Source organism: Schistocerca americana, chromosome 3, assembly GCF_021461395.2.
Source record: "Schistocerca americana isolate TAMUIC-IGC-003095 chromosome 3, iqSchAmer2.1, whole genome shotgun sequence".
Taxonomy (NCBI): domain Eukaryota; kingdom Metazoa; phylum Arthropoda; class Insecta; order Orthoptera; family Acrididae; genus Schistocerca; species Schistocerca americana.
In genome coordinates this window covers 728,023,751-728,043,140 of record NC_060121.1, presented here as the reverse complement: position 1 = coordinate 728,043,140, position 19,390 = coordinate 728,023,751, and the positions used below count along the sequence as shown (strand labels likewise).

General features: G+C 43.3%; 1 protein-coding gene across 1 annotated transcript in view; it reads right to left on the bottom strand.

The window, feature by feature from the left end:
• The window catches only part of LOC124606349 (homeobox protein HMX3-like), a 72,439-nt gene that overhangs the window by 26,870 nt on the left and 26,179 nt on the right, over window positions 1–19,390 (bottom strand). Inside the window, exon 2 of the mRNA XM_047138331.1 lies at window positions 5,230–5,485. Coding sequence (XP_046994287.1) covers window positions 5,230–5,485 — 256 coding nt within the window. The remainder of the gene's footprint in view (window positions 1–5,229; window positions 5,486–19,390) is intronic.

Genomic DNA, 19,390 nt, shown 5'->3' with positions numbered 1-19,390 from the left:
GTTTTGTTTATTGAAAATAAATGGTTGGTGGAACTTTAACACAGTAACGTTTTTTATCATTGCCGCGTTACGTGTCACAATGTTGTAAGTAAAACGTGTTTGATTTTCACTGTGCTTTCCTTTTCGCGACTGATCGGACCTTACTTTCCGAATATCCCTCGTACATATGACAAAGACAAGTCATTAACGCTTACTTTCCCCTAGGTAGCAGGTTACATTTTAAAGTGTGGACCCTTGGACGCAAAACGGTCAGTCTATACTGACAGGCGTACTCCACTTAGTGGTGTAGTGACAGTAGTGCAGAAAACATCAGGTTGAAAAGTTTGTGGGAAGACTGTTCGACGCAGAGGAAAAAACAGCCAACACACTGATATGTTTACCTACTCCTAAAGTACCACAATAAAAATATCGCCACTTGTACTCGTTACACCCTGTATAATTTTTCGTTCTATTTTCAATACCAATTATCTATAATACTGTAAAGCAAATTATTGGAAATGATTTGTAATACTGTGGTAAAGGAATGTAGTAGACACGTTTGTAAGGTCAGGGCTCTTGCTATGTACGATAAGTCTCTAGACAAAGATAACCTCGTCATGGGCCTAACATCCGTGGCATGAGGGAGCGTGCACACAGAGTGTTGCAAATTAACAATGAGACCGGACGTGAGTAACTTAGTGTGTCAACTTGATGGAGTTAAAATGGTAGGAAGGCAGTATGAAGATAATGAGCAATAGTGGGGACCACGGTACAGCAGTTGTTTGGTGAGAGTTTTAAGAATATCAATGGAAGAACACTGCGCGGCCAAGCGTATTTAATTCTGCTCGTAAAAAGAAGAAGAGCCTTTTTCCCTTGCAGCACGCCGCGAGTACAGCATCTCCGCTCAAAAGTTAAGACTCCGTCATTCTAGAAGTTAAGAAATACAAAAGGCCTGCCACCGTATAAAAAAAAAATTTTCAAATGTGTGTGAAATCTTATGGGACTTAACTGCTAAGGTCGTCAGTCCCTAAGCTTACAGACTACTTCACCTAAATTATCCTAAGGACAAACACACACACCCATGCCCGAGGGAGGACTCGAACCTCCGCCGGGATCAACCGCAAGGTCCATGACAGCAGCGTCTGAGACCGCTCGGCTAATCCCGCGCGGCAATAAATTAAAATTTAATACAAAAATGCGGAACATCAAATAGAAGAAAAAATATCTTTTTTTACTAGAGACTGAACAGTATAACAATAGTAATAATAATAATAATAATATTGTTATTATTATGGTTTTTATTATTATTACACGTACAGGGTGGCGAGAAAAGTTATGAGATTGACAACACTTTGAGCGATCTGGCAACGCTGCACAGTCCAAGACTGCAGCGCCCTAGACCGCTCGGCTGATTCCGCGCGGAGCCACCGTATCAGAGTCCGCAACTAAACATTGTAGGTGTTTTGTTAACTCTAAATTTTGTCAGTCTTAATAACTATGCCAAGTCATCACTACCAATAACACTATCCTTTTCGTATCACTGCAATAGCCGAGTGTCACACAAATGAAATTACTTTCATTTTAAATTTATTAAAGTCCAGAAAGTAAATTTTGTTAGCTCAGTGAAATCTGCAACTTCATAATTTAACTGGAGTGTAGATTAACTTGTGCACATTTAACTACAATCAACATCTTTTTTTGAGAAAGAGACTTATTAATCATTTGTCACAGTTTTTCTGGCAAAATTATAGCACAAAATTTATTTCAACAGTGTGACTTTATGTACTTATCTACATGTATTGTGATTCTTGGCTTTCGTACTTTCGGCGTTGGCTCTTTACGTGCTGCTGTATGTGACAGGTTCAGTAGTGTTCTTTTATTATGTTTCTGGCCATGAGTTTTGTTTATTGAGAATAAATGATTGGTGGAACTTTAACACAGTATCGTTTCTTATCATTGCCACGTTACGTGTCACAATTAGCAAATGACTCTGGATTTTTAATTGTTACAAAGCTTCCAGTGTGATATTAATTAACGTTCGAACATTTTATAAGATTATGCATATTCAACCGAGCTCTCTCACGTGGATTAATTGTCACCGTTCACAGAAATTTTATTAATTATGATCTAAATTTACATTTAACTCAACATAATCAGTTTTATAACCTTTGATCAAATTCGAGGTGGAGACCGCATTATTTCAGTAAACTACTACAGCTTTGCTAAATTTCAGTTCAAAATTAATAACGTCTCGTTAACTAGTTAAAATCAAAAAACACAATCGCACATTTCTCTAGCTTCGATTGTTATTAGCTCAACGTATTTCTTTGTCGTAATTACTTCCAGTAGCACACTTATTCGCATTCTGTCGCTACAAAATTCTTCAGAATAAATGCCTTTCCCGAAAACTACAGGACATTACTTTACACCTGTCATTTAATTACCAGGGAGTATGGATAAGTTACACGCTGTGCAGCAGAGAGATAACGCTAATTTAGCACACTGTTTGATATTAAAGGTGACGCCCCCATAAGACGCAGTCGGATGATAACGTAATTTTGTACGTGTACACACCCTCGGCGGGCTGTAAATGTTTGCAATTCTCTGTGACAGGTAGTATGGCCAACAGAGCACATAAGTGTTGTTCATGTTTAATGGTGTTACCAGACGTGGTAAGGGTATAGAGGGAGTCCCAGGAAGAATAGTCATTTTTTCAGCGGTATGACAGGGACGATCATTCGAAGCAAAAAGGAGTAGTGAACACGGACTTGGAAATGCATACGTTAACAGCTATGACTATCTTCGATATTGCAAGCTCTTTGCTTTCCATATTTTTGGAGAAGGTAGTGCTATGACCAGACGAAACTATATCTCTCTGCTCTGGTGATGGCAACCTCCCTAGAGATTCTGGAGTTTGTTGTCCTTGGACATTACTCCTCTGGTACTGGGTTGAAATTGTTTCCTGGCATTGGGCTAGTCTGAGCAGCAGGAACGAATTACTGGGAGTGCTAGAAGACTAGAAAACTTAGGAGGAAGGTGTCTTCTTCTCCTCTGTTTGATTCTTGGCGTTACATCGATGATATGACGCCAGTCGCGTTCTGTAAAAACTGGATGCCTGTTTATCAGGCACAGGTCCTTCTGGATGATGTCGGTCAAATTGGCGATTTCCCAGCTGAATACATATGGCTTATGGGGAGGGGAAGGTTTGGGGATATTAGATGGGGTATAAGGAGAGGGATAGGTGTGAAATGGGAGACGAAAGAGTAGTCGTCCGGGCGTAACTGAGCGCTCTTTCTTTGCTTTGGAAGAGGGCTCATCGAGCTGCAAGATATGAAATAGTAGTTCACTTTGTTACATGACTGATGAAAAGATTTATTTAACTTCGTACAACCCTTTGCCGGAGGAGTGCATAGATATTTACAACTTTCAGTGACTATTGAAATGCATACAATCACAAACTTCTCTGGAAGTAGAATTTTCGACATTTACATCTGAGACTTCACTAAGGCTGTTCCTACTGGATGATGCTGACTGCATCAACTGAGGTCACGAACTGAGGTGGAGAACTTCTAACCCCCGACTCTACATTGACCTCTGTGCGAGGGCGTTGCTGTGCTGAGAAAGAGGGCGTGTCTTCTTCAGCCTTCCAAATTTGTCACTGCAGACTGAAGCGAGACCTTGCTTACGTCTGTGGTATCGATTTGCGTTGCCGACTTTGGTGTGGCGCTGCGATCTTTGGACGATACCACAGATGGTATTAAAAAGAAAAGCAATAAACAAGGGCTGTAAAATGTGTACGTTCAGAACTATGAACACTTTTTCAGTAAAAGACTTGTTTCTCATGGTGGTACGGGAGACGAATATGTGCTCATGGCTCTTAAAGTATGACGATAGGATGGCCCGAGTGTGGTACTGTGTACCGAAACCATTAGCCTGTAAGAAAGATAAAGTGCGACTGTAGTCTAAAACACACACTTTGCTGTAAGAAGGAAGAAAATGAATCTCCTCAGGAGCTAGTAAAATAAATGAGTGATACGTGAGACTGCTCATTTGCAGCTATGTCATGTTACAGAACTAAGTTTTTCAGAATTAGTTTTGAAACATCATAAAAAACTAAAATATACGAATGATGTTTATCGTGTGGATAAGAAAAAATCCGCCTTTAGCAACTGAATGTTTATTTGCAAAAGATGGATTTGTTCCTACGTACATGATCAACAAATTCAAGTAATAACGGAGGAAGAATTGCTGCAGATGTTAACAGTATTGAAAAACATACGAGCTTTCGAAATGTGGTCAGAGCGATCACAGAATTGAATTTAGAATTGGTTCAAATGGCTCTGAGCACTATGGGACTTAACATCTGTGGTCATCAGTCCCCTAGAACTTAGAACTAATTAAACCTAACGAACCTAAGGACATCACACACATCCATGCCCGAGGCAGGATTCGAACCTGCGACCGTAGCAGCCGCGCGGTTCCTGACTGAGCGCCTAGAACCGCGAGACCACCGCGGCCGGCCAATTTAGAATTTCGACAAGGACATTGGTGTACGTTCTCAGCGTCAAGAGACGTAAACAACCGGCTGTTAATCGCTCACTTACAAAAGACTGCAAAGGAAGCCTTTTCCATCCGTAGAAGTCAAAACGACTACCTGCAACGAAAAAGAGTTACAGTTGTTGACAACTGCAGCAGTGGAAGTCGGAGAAATGGAAGTTAAAGTACCTACGTAACACTTGCATTTGCAGCAATTAAATCCATTAAGGATGAAATGCACATTTTCGCTAGAAAAGAGGCTGAGTTAAGTCTTACAGCTTTAGAAACACAATATATAGCAGCCAAATAGAGAGAGAAAGAGAGCAGAAAAAAATCATCAGCATTCTGTACAGACTTACGATACGAGAGAAAAAGAATTGTCGGAGCTAACTAAAAGGCAAGCGGGCTTTACTGTAAACGTTAACGGGCGAATTCTGTGCGCTTGTGTTAGTTCCCGAGTCGTCTTTGAAACGGGATTGCACAGAAAAATGAAGAGACTACAAAAGTGTGGAAGGTTAGCGGGTCACAGTTCCGCGGAACCGAGAAAGGAACAATGCGGCAGGACAAAAAGGTCCTTTTGCACTGTTCTACATAAAATCTCGTGAGTGTAACAGCCGACAAGGACGGTTAAAAAAAAAGAAAAGGGAAAGAAAGAGAGACTGCGCGGGTTCGCAGGTGTGGTGCCAGGCGGGACTGGGCATGACGTGGCAAAACGGTCTCCCGTCAGCGCGGGCCACCCAGCAAGTGCAGATCAGGAGCGCGATAGCCGCGCCGCGGAGCCTCGGCTGGGCGGAGGGCCGGCGCAGGAAGCGCGCGCCGTCGTGCCGTTGTAACCCGAGCGAGCGCCGCAGCTGGTGGGGCCCGCCGCCCACAAAGGACGTCGCAGGGGCGGCCAGACTGCACTGCCCCGACTCACTCCGCGTGGACGCCGGCGCTGGCTTCCGCCATCCACCAATCTGGCGGCGCTCTCCTGCGTTTGGCGAATGATCGCAATCAAGATCTGAGCTAGTGAACTCATGTTAGTTTCGAGATAAACAACGAAAATACACTACTGGCCATTAAAATTGCTACACCACGAAGATGACGTGCTACAGAAGCGAAATTTAACCGACAGGAAGAAGATGCTGTGATATTCAAATGATTAGCTATTGAGAGCATCCGCACAAGGTTGGCGCGGGTGGCGACACCTACAACGTGCTGACATGAGGAAAGTTTCCAACCGATTTCTCGTACACAAACAGCAGTTGACCGTCGTTGCCCGATGAAACGTTGTTGTCATGCCTCGTGTAAGGAGGAGAAATGCGTACCATCACGACTTTGATAAAAGTCGGATTGTAGCCTATCGCGATTGCGGTTTATCGTATGGCGACATTGCTGCTCGCGTTGGTCGAGATCCAATGACTGTTAGCAGAATATGAGTCGGTTGGTTCAAGAGGGTAATACGGAACGCCGTGCTGGATCCCAACGGCCTCGTACCACTAGCAGTCGAGATGACAGGCATCTTATCCGCATGGCTCTAACGGATCGTGCAGCCACGTCTCGATCCCTGAGTCAACAGATGGGGACGTTTGCAAGACAACAACCATCAGCACGAACAGTTCGACGACGTTTGCAGCAGCATGGACTATCAGCTCGGAGACCATGGCTGCGGTTACCCTTGACACTGCATCACAGACAGGAGAGCCTGCGATGGTGTTCTCAACGATGAACCTGGGTGCACGATTGGCAAAACGTCATTTTTTCGGATGAATCCGGGTTCTGTTTACAGCACCATGATGGTCGCATCCGTGTTTGGCGACGTCGCAGTGAACGTACATTGGAAGCGTGTATTCGTCATCGCCATACTGGCGTATCACCCGGCGTGGTGGCATGGAGTGTCATTGGTTACACGTCTCGGTCACCTCTTGTTCGCATTGACGGCACTTTGAACAGTGGACGTTACAATTCAGATGTGTTACGACCCGTGGCTCTACCCTTCATTCGATCCCTGCGAAACGCTACATTTTAGCAGGATAATGCACGACCGCATGTTGCAGGTCCTATACGGGCCTTTCTGGATACAGAAAATGATCGACTGCTGCCCTGGCCAGCACATTCTCCAGATCTCTCACCAATTGAAAACGTCTGGTCAGTGGTGGCCGAGCAACTGGCTCGTCACAATACGCCAGTCATTACTCTTGATTAACTGTGGTATCGTGTTGAAGCTGCATGGGCAGCTGTTCCTGTGCACGCCATCCAAGCTCTGTTTGACTCAATGCCCAGGCGTATCAAGGCCGTTATTACGGCCAGAGGTGGTTGTTCCGGGTTCTGATTTCTCAGGGTCTATGCACCCAAATTGCGGGCAAATGTAATCACATGTCAGTTCTAGTATAATGTATTTGTCCAATGAATTCCCGTTTATCACCTGCAATTGGTTTTGGTGTAGCAATTTTAATGGCCAGTAGTGTATTTTGAGATTCCACTCTGTACTCTCCTGAAGTCCAGTAGGACCAAATACACTCTAAGGGAAAAAAGGAACGACTCACAACGAAAGAATTATCAGAATGGGATCCAATCCGATAGATGTAATGTACAAGTACTGACAAATAAATGATTAACATTTCAGAAGAATTGGATTATTTATTGATGACCAAGATCTTCACAAATTGAACAACTAAATAACGCGTTGGTCCACTTCAGCCCCTTATGCACGCAGTTATGCGTCTTGACATTCATTGACAGAGTTGTTGACTGTCCTCGTGGTGGATATCGTCCCAATTTCTGTCCTATTGGCGCGTTAGATCTTCGAAATCTTGAGCAGGTTGGAGCATCCTGCCACTCCTACTCCTAAGGCTCTCAATTTGGAGAGAAACCTTGCTGGCAAAGATGCTGTTTGGCAAGCATGAAGACACACAGTAGAAACTCTCACCGTATGTGTGTGGATATTATCTTGTTGAAGCACGGAACGCCTTAACATGAAGGGCAACGAAACGGGGCGTATAATATCATCGACGTACCGCTGTTCTGTAAGAATGCCGTGGATGAGAATCAAAGGTGACCTGCTATGAAAAAAATTGGCACTACAGACCATCACTCCTGGTTGTCGACTTAATGGCGGGCGACAGTTAGGATGGTACCCCACGGCTGTCCAGGGCGTCTACAGACACGTCTTCGCTGGTAATTTGGGATCAGTTCGAACCAGGACTCATCACTGAAGACAATTGTACTCCATTCAATGAAATTCCAGGCCGAAGACGTGTCTGGATACGCCCCAGAGAGCTTTGAGAACCAACCTGACTGTCCCCCGCCGTACGGCCACACAACCAGTAGTGATGGTCCAGGGTTGCCATTTCTTTTCATAGCAATACCCCAGTGCTTGTCATCAGCGGCACCTGTACAGCACGTCAGTAAGTCGACGATATCCTACGTCCCGTTCTGTTAACCTTCATGGGAGCCTATCCTGGGCTTACATTTCAGCAAGATAATGCCCGCCCACACATGGCGAGAGTTTCTATCATACTGCTTGCCTTCATTCTTCCCAAACACTACTTTGGCCATCGAGATAGCCCAGTCTCTTTATTGAGAACTTTTGTAGCATTATGGGCAGGCTCCAACAACCTGCTTGCTGAAGCCCAGATGTAACACGTCAATTGGATCGAATTTGGCACGATATCCCTCAGAAGAACACTCAACAACTATATTAATCAATACAGAGCTGAGTAACTGCTTGCATAAAGACCAGATGTGCACCATCCCATTATCGACTTGCTCAGTTTGTGAATCTCTCTTTCCGGAATAAATCATCCAAGTTTTTCTGAAATTGTAATCATTTTTTGTCGGTACGTGTGCATCACATCAATTGATTTCCATTACATTACAGTGTAGTGGGTTATTCTTCCACTACGCTGTAGCGAGAGCCCTTGCTACTTATCATTTCGCCATTACATGTTTTGAAAGTTTTCTCATTTCTCCTAGGTATTGGCAGGTAAGACCTTCAACCTAAATGTGTTCTTGAACAGTAAGGTTTGAAGTTATTGTTTATGACAAAGCCATTTCATTTGGATGTTGAATCAAAATTGGTTAATAAAATGTAGGCTATAGTTCCGTATACTGGATCCTCTTCAGGTGCTTAAAGCTACCCCTTACTTTATTATTTTAAACTCTACCGATGTTATCACACACCCTTCTTCTTTTGGAATTCTACTGCAGATCCCAAGAGGATGGTGAGTAAAGACTGATCAAAGTTCAGAAAAAGTAGAGGAAATCGAAGGCGGCCAGAAAAAAGTGTAACGTTTCAAAAACAACATTTATTAAATTATCCAACATGAGGTACGGTACATCTGAGAATGTATCTACAACAAAAAGAGGGAGACCTACAATTTTGGAAAAAGTTCTTGAAGAAGAGCTAGTTTAATAATGTCTTTCTGTCCAAACTGCTTTCTTTGGGCTTACTCGTAATGAGTTTCAACAATGAAATTTTTGGGAAAAAATGGGTTAGTCTTTTTCTCAAACGTTACAAAACCAGACGGTCAGAAAGAGAGCAAATAGGTACATCAACTACAGCAAACGAAACCAGAGGAACTCTATAACCTTCTGGGATTGTTATATTATACTTACTTCGAAACTTGTTTATGTTTTCTCCCATTTAATACTTTTTGCCAATTTTATTTGGAGTTTTTTTTTACTATTTTTTAAAAACCTACGACTTTTGAAAATATTTTTCGAACTTGTTAACAGTAACGTTTTTGAAAACATTTTTCCATAATACCTTTTAATTATATTTTCTAAGAGTAACATATTTATAAGAAATAATGTTTCATTGTTTTCTATTTTTAAAAAATAACAAAATGAGGATTCAGTTTTGGATACTTTCCTCTAACCCTCTGTGAATAGTTTTATAATAATTTCATTCTTTGCTTCGAAAGGTAGTGATCCATTGTAGAGCCTCGGTTATTTTCAGCAAAATATGAGTAATCTGGGACTGCTACAGAGTGGTTTCGAATCCTGAAAATCTGTGAGGGGATCACCAGTCTACAGAAACCGATACTGCTACGATGTAACGAATCTTACCCTTACCGCTCAGTTCTGGACCAAAGCCTACAGGTGGCGCCCATCAGCTGGGAAGCGTGGTGAACTTGTGGCATCGGCAGGAAAGGTGTGCAAATAGTCTGTGGAGCGAAATCATGGAATGAACAAGTCGGGACGTGGCCGCCCTGGCGCGAATAACAAGGTGAAGTATTTATACTGAGTATTGTTCAAAAACGTTCAAATGTGTGTGAAATCTTATGGGACTTAACTGCTAAGGTCATCAGTCCCTAAGCTTACACACTACTTAACCTAAATTATTCTAACGACAAACATACACACCCATGCCCGAGGAAGGACTCGAACCTCCGCAAATTCTATTACTGTGCTCTGCGAACCAGCATATTTATCGATGTACGACCATTGGTACGCTTGTTACTGCTACGAAGATACGGAATCCAGTTGAGTTTGGCCCTGCTGCACTCGATAGCGCATGCGTGCGTAACATGCTTAATAAATTGTACTGTTTCCATTTGAACACTCCGATGGCCTTTGTCAGTGAGGTTCGAACGTCGATGGCAGATTGCGGTTGGTGCTGAATATGAGGCTTTTTGGCTTCGATACTGGCAGTGCGATTTGAATAAACGACGTTGAATTACAATACAGATGTTGGTTTCAGTTATCATTATTCAAGTACTCAAACGATACAAGTTTAGAGCTGGGTGGGATTGGCATGGCCGCGCGGGATTAGCCGAGCAGTCTACGGGCGCTGCAGCCATGGACTGTGCGGCTGGTCCCGGCGGAGGTTCGAGTCCTCCCTCGGGCATGGGTGCGTGTGTTTGCCCTTAGGATAATTTAGGTTAAGTAGTGTGTAAGCTTAGGGACTGATGACCTTAGTAGTTAAGTCCCATAAGATTTCACACAGATTTGAACATTTGGATTGGCATGTCTTTAATTTTATCAACGAGGGCAACATAATTTCTGATACGAAAATTATGTTTTGAAACTGGTTTTCTTTTGAGTGGAGTAATCTCGTTCCTTCGCTTGTACGCGACATGGAGCAGGAAACACTCTACATATCTTCTGCACAAATGATGTCGGTGCAAAAAAAAATGGCTCTGAGCGCTATGGGACTTAACATCTGAGGTCATCAGTCCCCTAGAACTTAGAACTACTTAAACCTAACTAACCTAAGGACATCACACACATCCATGCCCGTGGCAGAATTCGAACTCGCGAGCGTAGCAGCAGCGCGAGATGACGGTGTAAGTCGCACATCATTTTGTCTATGTTTGAGACATTCAGTTGTCCCCTGAAGCCGGCCGGAGTGGCCAAGCAGTTCTAGGAACTTCAGTCTGGAACTGCGCGACCGCTACGGTGGCAGGTTCGAATCCTGCCTCGGGCATGGATGTATGTGATGTCCTTATGTTAGTTAGGTTTAAGTAGTTCTAAGTTCTAGGGAACTGATGACCTCAGAAGTTAAGTCCCATAGTGCTCAGAGCCATTTGAACCATTTCGTCCTCTGAAGATGGCCTAAGAAACCGAAAGCCGATTCGTGACCAAATAAATATAATTTTTCAGAGCATTTTTCCAATTCAATATTATTATTGTTTTCTGCGAAGAACAGATGGAAAATTGAGTTAATGGTAAAATAAGTTTGTCAGGTCATGAAAATAGCGGATCTTGTATGACGCGGTAAACACTAGGGAAGGGTGATGGACAGAAGGAGAACATACAGATTGAAATCCATATTCGCAATGAAACTCTGGCCCTGATGGTGGAGAACACGGGTCACACCCGCCAGCACTTGTACATGATAAGCATAATTTCTTGGATAGATTCCAAACAAGGAGTGTGACTTCGTGGCGTAAAGTGTGAGAGAGGTGGGGTGTGAACGTGTTTGTTTGCTGCGGCAGCTTTGCGGGCTCGGATCTTCGATTACCGAAGGCGCAAGGTGATGAGGAAGACGCAGACGCCGGGGCCGTCCCAGTAGAGGCAAGCGGCTCGGGAAGGGAGGGGGAAGGGAAAGGAGGGGAGGGGAGGGGCGGTTGCCATGCCTACAGCTCCTCGTGTCGCATCAAATTTGCATGAACACTTAAGCGTCCTCATCAAAGTGTAGAGAGAGGCAGTCGCCGCCGACTTGGCGGACAGTCGCTGCCGCGACAACGGGACCTCGCTCCACCGCGGGCTGTCGCGACGCAGCTGCCGCGGGGAAGGCGTGCCGTCGCCCCTACACACGGTGTTCGGACCGATGACTTGCGTCCGTAATTCACAAAAGAGTGGCGTATCAGAGGTTTACACAGGGTCCTGTCACATTAATATGACCACCGCCTATGTTCGACGTCAACGTGCAACGTGATAGACATCCCTGGGGTTGTGAAGCAGCTGAATGGGTTGAAAATAAATAAAGCGCCAGGTCCTGATGGGATTCCAATTCGGTTTTACAGAGAGTGCTCTACTGCATTGGCACCATACTTAGCTTCCATTTATCACGAATCTCTTGCCCGACGTAAAGTCCCGAGCGACTGGAAAAAAGCGCAGGTGATACTTGTATATAAGAAGGGTAGAAGGACGGATCCTCAAAATTGCAGACCAGTATCCTTTGCGTCGGTTTGTTGCGGGATTCTCGAACATGTTCTCAGTTCGAATATAACGAATTTCCTTGAGACAGAGAAGTTGCTGTCCATGCATCAGCGCGGCTTTGGGGGGCGTCGCTCCTGCGAAGCTCAACTCGCCCTTTTTTCACATGATAGCTTGCGAACCATGGATGAAGGGTATGAGACGGATGCCATATTCCTTGGCTTCCGGAAAGCGTTTGACTCGGTGCCCCACTGCAAACCCCTAACTAAGGTACGAGCATATGGGATTGGTTCCCAAGTATATGAGTGGCTCGAAGACTTCTTAAGTAATAGAACCCAGTACGTTGTCCTCGATGGTGAGTGTTCAACGGAGGTGAAGGTATCATCTGGAGCGCCTCAGGGAAGTGTAGTAGGTCCGCTGTTGTTTTCTATCTACATAAATGATCTGTTGGATAGGGTAGATAGCAATGTGCGGCTGTTTGCTGATGATGCTGTGGTATACGGGAAGGTATCGTCGTTGAGTGACTGTAGGAGGATACAACATGACTTGGACAGGATTTGTGATTGGTGTAAATAATGGCAGCTAACTCTAAATATAGATAAATGTAAATTAATGCAGATGAATAAGAAAAAGAATCCTGTACAGTTTGAATACTCCATTAGCAGTGTAGCGCTTGACACAGTCAGGTCGATTAAATATTTGGGCGTAACATTGCAGAGCGATATGAAGTGGGACAAGCATCTAATGGCAGTTGTGGGGAAGGCGGATAGTCGTCTTCGGCTCATTGGTAGGATTCTGGGAAGATGAGGTTCATCTGTAAAGGAGGCCGCTTATAAAACACTAATACGACCTATTCTTGAGTACTGCTCGAGCGTTTGGGATCCCTATCAGGTCGGATTGAGGGTGGACGTAGAAGCAATTCAGAGGCGGGCTGCTAGATTTGTTACTGGTAGGTTTCACCATCACGCGAGTGTTACGGAAATGCTTCAGGAACTCGGGTGGGAGTCTCTAGAGGAAAGGGGGCGTTCTTTTCGTGAATCGCTACTGAGGAAATTTAGAGAACCAGCATTTGAGGCTGACTGCAGCACAATTTTACTGCCGCCAACTTATATTTCGCAGAAAGACCGCAAAGATAAGATGAGAGAGAATATGGCTCGTACAGAGGATATAGGCAGTCATTTTTCCCTCGTTCTGTTTGGGAGTGGAACAGGGAGAGAAGATGCTAGTTGTGGTACGAGGTACCCTCCGCCACGCACCGTATGGTGGACTGCGGAGTACGTATGTAGATGAACCATTCACAGGCAGCAAGTGGCGGGACTAGTATTGGAAGGAACATGATGCGTGTCGGGGGGACGCGGAAAACAGTGCAGTCGTTGTCGTAATGTGGATACGGAGCGATTTATCTGGCGTCCAAAAGGACATGATCATTGGCTTTCGGGCCGAGGGTGTAAGTGTTTGCGAAAAGGCTAAGTTTGTAAACTGCTCGTGTGCTGCGTGGTTAAAGTGTACCGTCCGTGGCAAAGTAGTGCTACCCAAACCAGAGGCAAGGCAACTGTGGTGCACCACAGGCCATAGAGGACAGAGGTGAACGATGGGTATGGAAATGCTTACGGGGGAATAGACGTGCAATTACTGTCACGCAACTGACTGCTCAAATGAACCAAGGGGCTACCAACAGTGTTTCCTCAACGACCGTTCACCGAACGTTGTTGCTTGGTTCACGCACTCATGCTGTCTGCTGTTTATCGGCGACGAACGTTGGAATTTGCATGACAGTACCACCACTGGACGTCCACTGACTGGCGGCAGGTGGCCTTTTCAGATGAGGGGGTTGGATTGGGTTGTTTGGGGAAGAAGACCAGACAGCGAGGTCATCGGTCTCATTGGATTAGGCAAGGAAGAGGAAGGAAATCAGCCGTGCCCTTTCAAAGGAACCATCCCGGCATTTGCCTGGAGTGATTTAGGGAAATCACGGAAAACCTAAATCATGATGGCCAGACGCGGGATTGAACCGTCGTCCTCCCGAATGCGAGTCCAGATGAATCACGTTGTTTTTTTTTTTTTTTTTTTTTTTTTTGCTCAATCGGACAGATGGGTGTTGTTGGCCTGTGCGGCGTGAAACGTCTGAAAGCAAATACACCGCATGTGTTATGATGTGTTATGGTCTCAGGAACGTTTCCATAGCATTCTCTAGGTGATATCGTCATTCTCGAAGGCACAGTGGATCAACGAAGTATGAGTCTATCCATGGGGACTATGTTAATCCCTACATGCTCGGTTTTTTTCCCCTCGGCCTGATGGCATCTACCAACAGGACAATGCAACGTGTAACACATCTATTGATATACATGAGTTGTGCGAAGAGCACCAGGGTGAGTTTACCGTACTCCCCTGACCACCAAACTCCCCGGGTTTAAACCCGATCGAGGATCTGTCGTACCACCTCGATTTGATCTGGATGTTCGCCCCATGGATCCTCAATCGAGAAACCCTGCGCAGCTGGCAGCGGCACTGGAGTCGTCATGGCTCCACATCCCTCTCTGTACCTTCCAGAACATCATTCACTCTCTTCCTCCACGCCTTCCTTCCGCGTTGCAAAATGTGGATATTCGGGCTTTTGACTTTGTAAACATTAATGTGACTTGACAGTGTATCCCACAATAGCAGGCATTACGACTGTCGGAGATTGCATCGACCACCTATTACGCCCTAACAATTAACGAATTGTCCATCCACACTGTAGTTTTACAGTTTTCCATCAAGAACGGTTTCACCTATTACGCACTAACAATCAACGAGTTGTCCATTCACACTGTAGTTTTACAGTTTTCCATCAAGAACGGTTTCAGCTGCCAGTAACCACATTCTTAACTGCACAACATTGGTTGTATTTAACTTGTTATGTACCGTATATAACTGATGTCTGAAATGCTGCTTATAGCCGAAACTAGTAGGGATAAAAAAAAATTAGACTTTCAGTTTGAAAAGGTACTGAATATTATTAAATAACAATTACCTATCGCACTCTCTGTCGTTACTTTAATTGAAGCAGCATTTTACTACATATACTTCACTGCTCTGGTGTTGTAAAATATTGTAAAGACTACTTTGCTGTGTTCTGAGCCATGCAAATGCATTTTATTAACGTGCGACCAACATAACGTTTGACTATAACCCAGTCATAACAAGGTCCCGTTTTTTTGGGCGCAGAAATCTCGCTTGATTATTATCCAAACATAGTTTCGGGATTTTCGAAACAAAAAATAGTAAACCAAGTTTGAAGTATTCTGTTATAAATTAGAACGAGTATCTTCGTTCACAGTACAAATTTGTGGATGTGAAGACGCAGATGACGAAAATTCTCCCATGAACCGGGATTTGACAGCTAAATGACGTAGATATAGTGAACAAAGTATTTCGGCTAAAGGAAAAGTACGAAGACGAGGCAAATGAAGAACAGGTTTTCGTGCAACCCAAGGCACTGAAATCTGCTAACTGGCATTAGAGTAACACAAAATTCATTTGACGATACCGAAGTTTTTTGACTCTCCGAAAAATGTAAACCATCGTCTTAAAAAGTGAATGAAAAACAGAAGCAGAAAAAGTGAACGATTATTGCCCACAAGTGAAATGACTGCTGGTGGTAGGAAATACGAGTACCGTGTGTTTTAAGCGTATTTTTGTAAATAATTTGTCGGTTCTCGGCTATTAAAGCGTAGGCAATGTAGTGTTATTTCAAATGTGATAGGTAGCATATTTGTAAACACAGTAAATAGTTGTTTCCTGTAAAAACATGCATATTTTGGATTATCCATGTTTTTAGGTTGTCCGTGCAACGTCGTGTCCGCATTAACCCGGATAATTGGGAGCTTGCTGTACGTCTATCTAGTATGGTCGATTAAAGACACTCTGAAAGTAAAGTACTAACATTATTTTAAAAATGGCGTTCATCCAACTTTATACGTCTCTCGCACCCAAGCATGTTCATTCCGTCGTCTATTTCAAAACAGAGAAAGAACACCGTATTAAAAATCTTACCCATCAGTTACAGCCAAGTATTGTCATGAATTTAGCAAACATACTTCTACGAATTGAAACATTTAGGCAGCCGTTGTGCCCGAGCGGTTCTAGGCGCTTCAGTCCGGAACCGCGCTGCTGCTACGGTCACAGGTTCGAATCGTGCCTCGGGCATGGATGTGTGTGATGTCCTTAGGTTAGTTAGGTTTAAGTAGCTCTAAGTTCTAGGGAACTGATGACCTCAGATGTTAAGTCCCATAGTGCTCAGAGCCATTTGAACCATTTTTTGATTCCTCACCAGCGTCGCTAATACCGATAAATCAAGCGTAATCAACTATTTACCACTAAACAAACAAAGGGGAAGTGAATTTGGTGAAGTAAATAATAATAATGGCGTGTGACGAGGGCCTCCCGTCGGGTAGACCGCCCGCCTGGTGCAAGCTTTTCTATTTGACGCCACTTCGGCGACTTGCGCGTCGATGGGGATGAAATGGTGATGATTAGGACAACACAACACCCAGTCCTTGAGCGGAGAAAATCTCCGACCCAGCCGGGAATCAAACCCGGGCCCTTAGGATTGACAGTCTGTCGCGCTGACCACTCAGCTACCAGGGGCGGACTTGGTGGTGGATCCACATTACCTAAAGTACATGTAGGCAATGAAATGTTTTGTTTCATTTGAGCGGAAATGGACTGCTCTACTGCACTCAACAATAAAACTGGATGCACCTGCAACATTGTTAAGTTGCGTAGATTATAGCTGGTTCTAACTGTGCGAAACACTGAAGGCTGTGAAGATTACAACTGCAACATTAAGAAAACATGTTACTCTTCACAGTAGAAACAAGACTTCGAAATACTTTGCAAACATTAGTAAAACCACGGTCAGAGACTGAAGGGCATTCAGGTCCGAACCTATACGAAAATACAACCCATAAGGCAAAACAAACCTTCTTGTGACCAATGAGTAGGAAAATCACTCTAAGTACGAACTCACGTAGGGGATTCTCAAGTACGTGACAGATAAATGACCTTTGGATAAGGTGATAGTGCATTACAGCTGATTGATAAGAAAGATACTCTGAATTTTATAAATGCAACTGACGGTAGAGTCATGTGGGAGAGAACAGAAGAAGAAAGGGAAAAAGAAACAAGTAATGAAGAAATTAGGAAAGCATGCAACTTCATCTTCAGTATACTAGACAAGTTAAGAGACGCTGTTTACTTTGGGCTGCTACATTACTGCAACAGCATTTTTCTTATACTTTATGGTGGCTAATACAATTTAGCTAACAGTAGTCACGATTTCATACTGTATCCTTATAAATAGGGTCTACACAATGTAGAATTTTGAATGTCGGTTTTCTTCAGCTGTAAACGAGTTATGTATCAAGCTTTGAGAAACACTACTTACATTCGTACTAAGAGATGTATTTTAAGGTCGTGGAAAACACTCACTAGAATTGGATTGAGTGAAAAGAGGCCTTCCTGTACCACTAATAACAGCACAGGGGGAACCCGAACTCTGCCGACAAAATTTCGGAGGTTGTTCAGCGATATTTTCTGAATATTTTGTACAAGTGCCCGTAGTCCTTGGCACGTTGGTTACGGAGTATTCTGTGTCGTTTTATTTCTTACCCACATTTATCTTTGTCTCTGTATCGCGCAGAAAATAGTGGAAATTTCGATGGTAGGCGCTGTGTGTCTTGGTTGGAATAAAAATGTTTCTATTCAGTTATGGTACACGCTGAAGCAAGGGCGCCCGCTGGAGAAAGTGTGGGGGTCGGACTAACGTTAAGAAAACTACCTCGAAAATGACCAGTAAATATCGGTAAAACGGCTTAAAATAAAATAAAACATGTGCAAGCTGAGTTATAAAACGAATTACTGAAATGAAAAACTTTGTAGGACGTTGGAACTGAGATTATAGAAAAGATAATCAATTTAAAATCGCTATGTTTTTCTTTAACAGATCTCAATTCCTGAAAGTTCATGAAAATTACTGTATAAACATCTTGCAGTGTATGACAGTCTGCTTGCAGGGAGTCTCGAAAGCAAGGAAACATCTGTTGTCGAACACGTGCTTGTAGCTAAAAAAAGAAATTCTACTTTTGCTGAAACAACTTTGATTAGTTTCAGAAATGGATCTAAGAAAAACGGCACACGAATGTCGGTTTATCAAAAATGGACACTACAGTTTTTACAATTTCGCCACAAAATATCGATTTATGTCCCAAGCGTGGTACAGGGAAACAACAGCAAGTGACGCGACAACGGCGATAGGCTGATGAATCATGAATTTGCCGCAAATGAGATGAAAACTTGCAGAAGCCCTTGTGCTGAAATAATGGCAGCTTTACTCTTTGGCATCAGCGTTGTCTTAAGTATTGCAGTATTGCTCGGTTGTGTATCGAGTTTGTTTTTCTGTCAATTTTAGTAGTACGTTAACAGTGATGCAAAGCAGTGTTGATAGGGTTTGCTGGTAAAGAGGTGACATATGTATGTATTTTGTTTGGAGTTCACAGAAACAATAGAATAGCGGTACAACGACGCTTTACTGAGGTGTTGCCGCAGCGGTGGCAAGCACGTAATAGTACTTTTAAATCCGTGTTTGGTGTTATTACTTTTAGTAATTGAATATTATTGGCTTTCCACTGTTGTCAAGGTATTTTCTATGAAACAAAGGTAACTGTGGTAACAAACTGAAGAAATCTTAATTACATTCCTAGTACGTAACGAATCACAAGGACTATGGTTTCTTTGTTCCAAAACACTCAGAATAAATCCCTGAACACCCTCGACATTCTGTCGGAGGAGTTACAAATTCATCCTGTGTACCCTTGGAGCATTAAACGCTAATACTCCTCTTCTCCTTTTCTGCAAAAATTTGCATTTTTATGCAATTGTATAGTTTTACTTAGTGATGTTTCTTTATATACGTTCATCATGTATTATTAACCAACCGGGGGACCCGTGTGAAACTTTCACACTTTCATAGTTTTAAATAATGATAGCATTTGGAATAAGTGCAGTCGTTGGGATAAAGGTAGTTGTGAGAATGCTGCTTTTCACTCTGAGGAGGTGTTTGAGCTGCAGCTACGTTTTTTTAGTGACACATCTAAGTGATAGCTTCTAATGTACTTTTCCTTCGTAAACTTGTCATTCATTATATCTGACGGTAGTATCCAAACAACCCTGTTATTGATAAAAGTTAATAATTTATGAGTAAATACAATAATAAGAGAAATAAAGAAGTTTACTAATCATGACAATA